At 41.6% G+C, this 11588-nt stretch overlaps 1 protein-coding gene across 1 annotated transcript; it reads right to left on the bottom strand.

The window, feature by feature from the left end:
* Positions 1 to 2242: 2242 nt before the first annotated feature.
* sdhaf3 (succinate dehydrogenase complex assembly factor 3) lies at positions 2243 to 9771 on the bottom strand. The gene is made up of 2 exons (XM_060865559.1): positions 9402 to 9771; positions 2243 to 2523 (listed from the first exon to the last, which is right to left on the bottom strand). The coding sequence occupies exons 1-2, from the start codon at positions 9576 to 9578 to the stop codon at positions 2329 to 2331; spliced, it is 372 nt and encodes a 123-aa protein (XP_060721542.1). The 5' UTR covers positions 9579 to 9771; the 3' UTR covers positions 2243 to 2328.
* Positions 9772 to 11588: the final 1817 nt, after the last annotated feature.

Here is an 11588-nt window from a genome sequence, read left to right as displayed (position 1 = left end):
AGCTATTCGTACCGTTCCCATCTCGGGGCATTAGAAGGCTTGGCACTTACAGTCCCCTCTGAGCCATGCACCTTATTAACATCCTGAGAACGGCGAGTGTATGAACACAACTCAACCGGCGTGCGGTGTGTCAGCTGAAGCTGTGAATTCAGTGGAAAACAGAGGAGCAACCAGAGATGAGCAGAAACGATGAGTGTCATCCTTTAGACTAGCTGAATAAGAGTTGGAGTATATGATTCACACATTTGATGGCCCTCAAACCACTTTGCTTTAAAGAATGACACAAAAATACGATTCGTGCTCTGGGAACAATAGAGAATGAGTCATCTCTCTGAGTCGAATGCTACCGTGATTCGGGTCTCTGATTTTGACACTTGAATAGAAGTCAAGTACTCAGAAAATTCAAACAAGGCAGTCGTGATAAGATTTTTAAAAGAAAAAAACCCATAATGATAAAAAAAAAGAGACAAGAGAGCACACAATGGTGAAACGTCTTACTCTAACTTGTGTCAACTTCAGTTCTGTGAGTTTACTCCGCTGCACAAAATCCTGCGTAATATAAATGTTTTGCTAATATTTGGGATTGTTTTAAACTCTTCCTGAGCTCCAATCGTTCTCTCTTTTATTGAGGACAAAACAGTTAAAAGAAATAGTTTATTCTAATATTTGTTGAGTACACTGCAATCCCAGGAACAGTCTGTGTGCCTGAAGCTTTTATTCAAAGGATTTGTTTTATCTGTAATCATTTCGATGTCACTGTAAATTAGTCAGATGGTTGTCTGTTGTGCCCAGGTGTGTGAATCAAGCCTGGTTTTCTTCAATAAGACGAGGCGCTGCTTTCTAATGGACTGTGACAATGTGGGGAATTGATTTGTCAGTTGTGGACCCAAGATGTTGGTTTTTTCTTTTTCTTGTTTCTTCTCCTGCTGATAGTTTATTACTTTTTGGATATTGCACTAACTTTTAGAGTCGTGATCCATGTCCATCATTTCTAACATCAGGCTTTAACATAGTAAAACAGTTAAGTGCTCATGGTGTGTTTGTCTTGTGTGTTTATTGTCTTGTCTGTGTATTATTTGTGTGTACTGCCCTGGGTGTTAATTGCCTTGTGTATTTTTATAGTGTTGATTGTCCTGTTTGTTTATTCTCCGGTTTATTAATTGTCCTGTATGTTTATTGCCCTGTGTGTTTATTGTCCTGTTTGTTTATTCTCTGGTTTGTTAATTATCCTGTATGTTTATTGCCCTGTGTGTTTGTCATGTGTGTTTATTGTCTTGTGTATATTGTCCTGTGTATATTGTCTTGTGCATATTGTCTTGTTTTAATTGTCCTGTGTATCAAGTGTCTTGTGCGTTTATTGTCTTGTGTATTAAATTTTCCTGTGTTTATTGTCTTATGTGTTTGTCGTGCTGCGTGTTTGTCGTGCTGCGTGTTTGCCCTGTGTGTTTATTGTCCTATGTGTTAATTGTCCTTTGTGTTAATTGTGCTGCGCGTTTGCCCCGTGTATTTGCCCTGTATGTGGTAAATGTACTCTTCTGTGATGCACCGTGTTCCTAGAGAAACCTACTCGTTTTTACATGCTGTGAAATGCATTGTTCATGACAGAGATCTGAGCTAGATGACCAGACTGGTTCTAGATGACAGGAAGGTTCTAGTATCTGGAATAATCAGTTTGTACAACCGTGGTGAGCAGAAAAGCACCTCGGAACATCAAACCACGTCAAAACATGAGGTGATCTCTGAAAGCAGAAGATCACATCAGGTTGTTCTGCTGTCAGTAAAATCCATGTGATGGTGATTCGTTACTAATGTTGGTACGAATGATAATTAGCGTGTCAAGTAGCTCCCTTTTACATTACATTACAACATGCAGACACTGAACCTAAGGCGAGCTTGTTATCACAGGACTCTGATATCCGTGCGTGATGTTAGACGAGTTCATCTAAAGCGCACAGAACACCGAAGGTCTGTCAGATATATCAACAAAATCGCTTGCTGGATAACGAGGTTTTCTCCTTCTGGAACTCTCTAATCGAATTAAAAGAAAGGAGGCATTATTGATTTGCGATTTAGATTTGCATGCTTGGAGAATGGTGAGTGCCTCCTGAGAAAATGTTTAACTTGGATCCTGTCTGTGAATTTTTTTCTGAAAGATAACCGTGCTCACGAAGGAACCGTCGCGTTCTTAGACGTGGGGGAGAAAAACAAGCCGGGTCAAAAAAGCACAAATAGTTCAGTGCAATCAAGATAACGTATAATTATATTATTACAATTCTTAATGTCTTAATGTACAGACAGTACGTAAATCATAACAGGAGTCACTTCTGATCATTTCGGTGACCCGTCCTCCTGGACGTCGAACTGCCGTGTGGGTTTGGTGGACTCCAGCATCAGCTCGTAAAGCTGCCCGATCTGTTCTTCCTGAAAGTCTCTGAGATGACGCTCGGACAGTTCGGCCCCGAACGGCATCTTTTTGCTTCCTGCGGCCTCGAGCACCTGCGTCTGTAGCGTGTCTTTGTAGTCCTGCAGCCCCAAACAAGACACACAGATCAGAGGAACACAAAAGACACGTCCTTCATACTGCACAGTTAGTGTTTAGTGTGTGTAGTATGTCGTTTGGGACGCGGTTGAATGATCGTAACTAATCCTGTTCCCTGTCAGTGCAAACACATTTCTGTCTCTGTACTGTAGGACTCCAAGCTTTAGACACACGACTGACTTTCTTGCACTCGACCAAAAAGTATGCCGTGTTCTCCAATTATTTTTTCGCCTCGGTTAGCTTTTCGCTCTCTGTCTCTCTGTATTATGTGTTATAATCGTGATGCTTGCTAACCGTGTTCACAGACAGACACGAGGACAGAGTGGGATCGATTTCGTTTAAAGACTCTAGCGTCTCTTTATTTATTTATTTATTTATTTATTTATTTATTTTTTTATTTATTTATTCGTTCCTTTTAATGGTAAAAGGTTTCCATCTCAACCGTGCCACAGAATCCGGGAGCTGGAAGATGGAGATCAAAGTGTGTAAGGTTGTGGAGTCAAAGTTCTAATGGAGGTCAGAGCACAAGTGTGACCCGTCTGCTTCGTAGCGTGAACCGAAATTTCTCTCTCGGTACAGCAATTACTGACTCATACGAGCACACACTGCGTTTAACACAGCGTTAGGTTCTTCTGTCTCAGCAGGCACCTGATACTGACCAGGCACAAAAATAAATAAGTAATAAAAATGCGTCCGAATGTGCCGTCCGATCGGCAAAGTCACAGATATTTTACATTTACTACATTTAGCAGACACTCTTATCCAGAGTGACTTTTTTTTTTTATTTCAGTTTATACACCGGGGGGCACGGTGGCTTAGTGGTTAGCACGTTCGCCTCACACCTCCAGGGTTGGGGGTTCGATTCCCGCCTCCACCTTGTGTGTGTGGAGTTTGCATGTTCTCCCCGTGCCTCGGGGGTTTCCTCCGGGTACTCCGGTTTCCTCCCCCGGTCCAAAGACATGCATGGTAGGTTGATTGGCATCTCTGGAAAATTGTCCATAGTGTGTGATTGTGTGAGTGAATGAGAGTGTGTGTGTGTGACCTGTGATGGGTTGGCACTCCGTCCAGGGTGTATCCTGCCTTGATGCCCGATGACGCCTGAGATAGGCACAGGCTCCCCGTGACCCGAGGTAGTTCGGATAAGCGGTAGAAAATGAGTGAGTGAGTGAGTGAGTTTATACACCTGAGCAATTAAGGGTTAAGGGCCTTGATCAGGGGCCCTGCAGTGGCAACTTGGTGGACCTGGGATTTGAACCAATGACCTTCCGATCAGTAGTCGTACAGCTTAACCACCGAGCTACCACACTGCACACACATTTGTTGTGTCTTAAGGCAAGAATTGCAAATGTGACGATGTCTTCGATCCAAAAAAAACGTCGCAAAACGTAATTGTGGATTCTTCACCACAGACTACGGTAGCGTACGATGAGCTCATTCATAAAAAGTAAAGCTAGGAGTCATCTATCCACTCATTCATGAAATGTCGTGGAGATCTGGACGCAATTCAATTTCAAGAGCAAGGAGCTATTTGTCTGAGAGACTTCCTTCCCTATATAATGTAATTACACTGAACCTTTGCCAAGCAGCTATATTTTAAGAATCGCCAGGATTGTTCGACGTCGGGCTTTTGGCGGCGTTCATGCGCTGCATATCAAAGGTCTAGCGCTGGTAGTGATGTCATCAGTCTGGAGTAAACTGGCTTTCCCAAGGACAAAGCACTTAAACAGATCTGTAAAAAAAAAAAAAGTAGCGTCTACTGAAGTGATTTGTGGTACCACCCTGCATAATTATTATCGATTCGCAGTCTGGCTGTGCGTATATTTTCCGCCGCCGCCACTCAGATCTACTGTTCAGTATTACATCCATGGAAATCTGTCTTTTGAGTTTGTGAGACATTGAGCTGAGCGGTGAATGAACTGCGAGTTCTAATCCCAGCGCTGCCGTATGACGATAAGCTCTAACCATCACGGCGAGGGTGAATTCTCGATTCTGGTTGGTCAGAAGGTGCTAATGAATAACGGCAGCTCTGAGTAGTTCAGACAGTTTATTAGGAACACCTGATCATTTGTGCGACCGGGGATTTTTAAGTTATCAGCCAGTCGTCTGGCAGCATTTCAACGCATTAAATCATGCAGACAGACAGACAGAATGGACAAGTACGTCACGTGGCGTGCTTGTAGGTGCCAGACGGGCTGGTTTGAGGATTTCAGAAACTGTTCATCTTTTGAGAGGGAAAAAACACCAGATTTTTTCAAACAGGAAGTATAAAGTAACTCAAATACTCTCTCTTTACAAATGTGTTGAGTATAAAAAGCGTTTCGGAAAACACGAAACGTTAAACCAGACGCCGGATAAAGCTACAACACCAAAATCGGACAAACTCACTTACATGTGAGAGGTTAGATTAGATTCGCTTGATCATTTTTCCAATCTGTCTATTTTGGCTCCTTTGCTCTCTGTGCTTCCAGTAGGCTTGAACCAATCTGGCTCTTTTCCTCATATCGCTTCGGTTTCCACCCACAGAGCCGTCAATCACCTCGACGTAACAGAAGCTCTTAATCCGTATCTGCCTGACTCTATACATTGTGCTGCTGCCACGCGATTGGCTGATTAGATAACTGCATGAACGTGTAGGTGTTCCTAATAAAGTGCTCGGTGAGTGTAGGATATATACGATGTATACGTTTCTATAGTAACAGCTAATTCCTTAGCAGCTGATTGGCAGGGACTCTATATATCTTGAATAACAGGAAGTCTAATTACAGTATAAAAACGTCACTGATATTTATTCAGGTGCAAATATGACCAGTGTGAGATGGAGGAAAGGGGGCGGAGCTTCCAGAAAGCGTTGGTTATTTTGGAAGTTTCTGTACAACTGACCAATCATACATTTTAATTCTTATAATGTTCCAGAGAACTGCCATTACAAATGCTCAAGGTTTTGGTATATTTACCATCCAAACTCACAATTCCCAGTTCTCAGCTATACGTAACGATCACGGAAGGTGATCCAGCATCGGCGCCAACCGATGAGAAATTCCGTCATGAGAAAGTTCACATTAAATCTTCATTGCTGTAAATTTTAACGGATTTAACGAAATTCCGTAGGGTCGTTCTTTAATAAATAAAAGAGTTCGACTTTTCTAATTACTGTGGTGTAAAAGGAACAAAACACCACAGGCTTCATCCCACAACCCTGATTATTTTCTTCCAGATTTTGCTGAACAACGTTTTGCGTCACACACTTTTAAAACTGACACGTGACGTAAATCATCATCATCATCATCATCATCGACCCAGTTGCTGGGAGTTCATTTAAAGTAAAGGAGTTTTGTCTTCTTGCCTCATTTAACATACTTGATTGACCTCAGCAGCTAATTACCAAAATCTAAATGGGCTGAATTTTGGTTTTGTCCACGAATGAAGACACAAATCATCGTCTGGTGGTCGGTGCTTTTCATGACCCGGGTCTGACGCATATGATGATTTAGAGCAAACAATGAGCTAAAGTGTATTTTAAATTAATTCTGCTGTTTGCTATTACGTTACATGCATAGAGTAGAACAGATATACAGGCTATTAAACAAATCTTCATGGGTGGTCTTCAATTTGCAGATATTTGACGCTCCAGACCTTAGAGTCACTTGGAGCCTTTTATAGCAACCAATCAGCTAATGTTTGTTTCGGGGATGCGAAGCAGGAACATCACGCTGTTTCAATTTCCACGTGATCTTCAGCGTTAGTGAGCGAGACGTCGATTTCTCTCACGTCTTCATTTTCCTTACTGCTCGCCCTCACTACACTTCTACAGCTCTCTCTCTCTTTTTCCCTTTCTCTTTTTTCCTCTCGAGGGAAAGCTTGTCTGGTGCAATGTGGGCGATTTATTAGGCGTGGAGAACTCTCCTGAGCTTTCTGCAGTAATTAAATTAGAGCAAACACTCAGTGCTCCTAATCGCATTTGGAGACTCGCTCAGCGTCTGTTCCCGGCTCCACCGCCGCCCTTCCGGACCCCTTTCTCCCTCTCGTGAAGTGATTTGGAAGACGAGCTGGAGTGGCCAATCGCCAACTTCTTCATGAACCGAGAGGAACAACCACTCCAGCAAGCTCTTACTACAATTATACACGGAACTACGCTCATTTTTAATCTGTACAATTAATATCTCTAGCTTCAATGCTACAGTTTATAATTTAAACTCTATATAGTTTGTATAGATTAAAAAAATATGTTCAATATAGGCTGACATTCATGGCTGGAAAAACAATCCCAGCAGCTAAAGATGATATATTTTTAAATATATATACACTTTGGTTTAAAAAATATATAAATATTGTTCTCTTTAAGCTCCGCCCACTCTACATACATCATGACATACTCACTCACTCACTCACTCATTTTCTACCGCTTATCCGAACTACCTCGGGTCACGGGGAGCCTGTGCCTATCTCAGGCGTCATCGGGCATCAAGACAGGATACCCATCGTAGGGTACACACACACACTCTCATTCACTCATGCAATCACACACTACGGACAATTTTCCAGAGATGCCAATCAACCTACCATGCATGTCTTTGGACCGGGGGAGGAAACCGGAGTACCCGGAGGAAACCCCCGAGGCACGGGGAGAACATGCAAACTCCACACACACAAGGCGGAGGCGGGAATCGAACCCCCAACCCTGGAGGTGTGAGTCGAACGTGCTAACCACTAAGCCACCGTGCCCCCTTCCATCATGACATATATACTGTACTTAAAAATCTTTTTTGCTGATAAACAGCCATGATGACAATTGGTACAATTTTACACTTTCCTGAATAAACTTTATAAAAAAATGAAACTTTTTTATCCCTAATTAAATTGTGATCATTGTGGGATTTACACAGATTGTTATACCTGTAACCAATAAACTTTTTTCTGTCTTTCTCTTGAATGTGAACGTGTTCTCACAGTAAATAAATATTTAAATTCTAACATGATCCAAAGATTAAGCGTTAAGACGAAGCGCCATTTGATTAAATATCTCTGGAGGGTGTTATGGTGCACGGCGTGGAAAAGAGGAGGATAATGAGAAGGTATTATCTGTGCTAGTGAATAATGACTGTCGTGTAGACTGTAACAAAAAGCTATTTATGCTCCTATCAATGAAACTAGCGGATGATACAGAGCGAAAAACTCGACAGAGCTTCTTCTTGCTGCAGAGACGGACATCAAGCGAACGCCTTCAGAGTTACTAAGAGCAGGTGAGTGAGTTTCATCTTCAACAATTCAGGAAATCGGATACAAGACAAGGATAAATTTCAACGACAATTCTCATGACAAAAGTAGTAATAAAAATATTAAAACAGCTCTGAAAAAGGCTTAAAGCTTAAACCACTCACTTCTATCACCTCATGATGAACATCTCTGAAAAGCTTCTTCCCTGATCTGTAATTATGACTTTATGGCTCTATAAACCCTAATAAACCCAACTGAAACTTATTAAACCAGGCTGTGTTTATAAAGTTTTTCTCTATTTAGTTTCTACCTGAGCTGCGTTCAGGAAAATTTCAGATTAGTCAGATTTTATTTTGGTCCTTATATAAAATGACCTAAAACATTGTTCATAAACAGCCTGTGTAAACAAAACTAAAATGATTAACCAGTAACCATGTCAGATTAACAAACTTAATATGGTAAAAACACAAATGGTAAAATTAATATTCATGCAATATATTTATGCATGTTTATATTATCTATATATCTGAACACGCCTCATTAGTATCTCCTCTTAAACAGCCCATAATAATAACCAGGTCTCCTAGGAGTTTTCTATGTTAATAACACACCAGTACACACACCTGTTCACACACCTGTTCACACACCTGTTCACACACACACACGCCTGTTCTGTTCGTACACATACCTGTTCATGCACATACCTGTTCATGCACATACCTGTTCACACACACACCTGTTCATGCACCTGTTCACACACACACACACACACACACCTGTTCATGCACCTGTTCACACACACACACCTGTTCATGCACCTGTTCACACACACACACACCTGTTCATGCACCTGTTCACACACACACACACACACACACACACACCTGTTCATGCACCTGTTCACACACACACACCTGTTCACGCACCTGTTCACGCACCTGTTCACGCACCTGTTCACGCACCTGTTCACGCACCTGTTCACGCACACACACACCTGTTCACACACCTGTTCACACACCTGTTCACACACCTGTTCACACACCTGTTCACACACCTGTTCATGCACCTGTTCATGCACCTATTCACGCACCTGTTCACATACAAACACCTGTTCATGCACCTGTTCACACACACACACACCTGTTCATGCACCTGTTCATGCACCTGTTCATGCACCTGTTCATGCACCTGTTCATGCACCTGTTCATGCACCTGTTCATGCACCTGTTCATGCACCTGTTCATGCACCTGTTCACGCACCTGTTCATGCACCTGTTCACGCACCTGTTCACGCACCTGTTCACACACCTGTTCACATACAAACACCTGTTCATGCACACCTGTTCATGCACCTGTTCGCACACCTGTTCAAACACACACACCTCTACACACACACCTGTTCATTCACCTGTACATACACACCGAGTGTGTGTGTGTGTGTGAGCAGAAAAATCATCAAACTGATCATAAATGGTTACAGGTTACAGTCTGGATGAACATATTGGTCCCTTAAATCCACCAGGATATAAAGCTCTTACCTAAAGATCAATTAATAATCAGAAGTGACTAACACACAGTTTAGCAGGTGGTGTTATTTGGTGCATGGCGCCACCATGTGGCTGTACTGATGTCCATGTGTCCTCTTTACCTCCCATTCCTTCATGAAGCACTGGACTTGTTCTGGAGCTGCAGATGTGTGTCTTCTGAATTCATCCTTCACGTACTGATCACCGAGAACCCTGAGATCAATGGGCATGAATCTGTGCAGCATGAGGATCCTCTTATACAAGGCTCGGACCCTGGACACGTGGGCTGGACTGGACATATTAAAGGGACAAAAGAACGTCTTCTAGCCTTAGACACGCGCGTGTGTGTGTGTGTGTGTGTGTCTCAAATGACAAAAAAAGCTCAGTTCATGATATATAGTGCACTCGGTGTACTGTATTAATGACCCTATAAAGTACACCTATGGAGAAAGTAGGGTGATATTTGTAGTGCAGCCCAACGTGATTATAACCAGGAAGCAGCTCTCGGTTCTACGTCGGTGTTTCAAAACAGCACAGTTTCAGGTTGTTTACTGCCCCCTGCTGTCCAAAACATGTCTGGAAGAAAATGGTGGATGTTCTTGATAGCATGAATTTATTTATTTATTTATTTATTTATTTATTTATTTATTTATTTAACTAAAATTTACTAAGCTTTGAAATGATTTTTAACTAAATAGACAAATGTGCAGCTTTCGGGCCCAAAATATAAATGAAATAAAAATGAATCCTGTGAATCGATAGTTATATTAATATCTTAAGATTGCAAATGAATACAACAATCATTGCTCCTGAGTTTTATATAATATAATAAATGTTAATTTATTTTGAGGGGAGCACGGTGGCTTAGTGGTTAGCACGTTCGCCTCACACCTCCAGGGTTGGGGGTTCGATTCCCGCCTTTGCCTTGTGTGTGTGGAGTTTACATGTTCTCCCCGTGCCTCGGGGGTTTCCTCCGGGTACTCTGGTTTCCTCCCCCGGTCCAAAGACATGCATGATAGGTTGATTGGCATCTCTGGAAAATTGTCCGTAGTGTGTGATTGTGTGAGTGAACTCTCATTCTCACACACTCTCATTCACTCACGCAATCACACACTACCAAGGAAACCCCCGAGGCACGGGGAGAACATGCAAACTCCACACACACAAGGTGGAGGCGGGAATCGAACTGTGTGTGAATGAGTGAATGAGAGTGTGTGTGTGTGCCCTGCGATGGGTTGGCACTCCGTCCAGGGTGTATCCTGACTTAATGCCCGATGACGCCTGAGATAGGCACAGGCTCCCCGTGACCCGAGGTAGTTCGGATAAGCGGTAGAAAATGAATGAATGAATTTATTTTGAGGGATTTTTAAGGGCCTTTAAGGGCCAAGCCTTTAATATTAAAATAAGCTGAAATAAAATATGATACGAAAATTATTCAAAGTTGGAGTATGGAACTAATTTTATATTTAAAAAAATATATATATTTATCTGTATTTAACATCATTAATACTTTTTTATACGGTGGATGTCTGCCTGGTGTGTGACGCTCTTCTAAATCTCATTAAGAACATCTTGGAGGAAAAAAAACCTAAATCCATCACGCTGTATGATATAAATCACCTGGTGCAGATATAGAATTGTGATACAAGATGTTAATCCTCATAAGATGTGTGTTATTTGTCTCTCTCTTGATCTAACAACAGCAACATAATTATCTGATTAACGTGTCGTCTGTAGCGTAATGTAAATAAGTCATTGTGTGTTGGAGCAGCACGGTACGGGTCGGGTTCCTGCCCTTCTCCTGGTGATGGACAGCAGTGTGTTTCTGACAGGAGAGATAAGAAGTGGCCTGAAGCCAGACAGCTGCCATGCTGCAGGTCCAGACATGGTGGAGGTACCAACACTCACGGGCTTTTATCTCATTTGTCTCATAAATTACAATTTAATTACATACGCTTTATAATATCTTTATTATTAATTATTATATACTGCAGAACATTTCATGTGTTATGTACAGCACTTCAGAAAAGGAGTAAAAAACTAAAACTCTATAGGAGAATAATTATTCATTCATTCATTTTCTACCTCTTATAATTAAATGAAAGGAAATATTATGTCAAGGTGAGTTTAATACTAATTTGTGAGATTTTATTACTAATTTGTAATTTCTCTATGCTGAAAAGATGTTGTTTTTTTATTCTACATAATGTCCATACAGTAGGTCATTATACAGGGTGCTATGGATGATGACTTTTGAATATGTGTTTATAGGATTAACTAATGCTTGTATAGCATGATATAATGTTATA

The sequence above is a fragment of the Tachysurus vachellii genome, chromosome 3 (assembly GCF_030014155.1).
Source record: "Tachysurus vachellii isolate PV-2020 chromosome 3, HZAU_Pvac_v1, whole genome shotgun sequence".
Lineage (NCBI taxonomy): Eukaryota > Metazoa > Chordata > Actinopteri > Siluriformes > Bagridae > Tachysurus > Tachysurus vachellii.
Note: the sequence above shows the minus strand (reverse complement) of the source record. Positions and strands in the feature narration are given on the sequence as shown.

Bases quoted from the DNA above. Each gene is read 5' to 3' on its own strand.
- sdhaf3 (XM_060865559.1), bottom strand. From the start codon at position 9,578: ATGTCCAGTCCAGCCCACGTGTCCAGGGTCCGAGCCTTGTATAAGAGG. The intron at 2,524-9,401 runs GTAAAGAGGACA...TTGGGGCTGCAG, and splicing joins GCTTCATGAAGGAATGGGAG to GACTACAAAGACACGCTACA.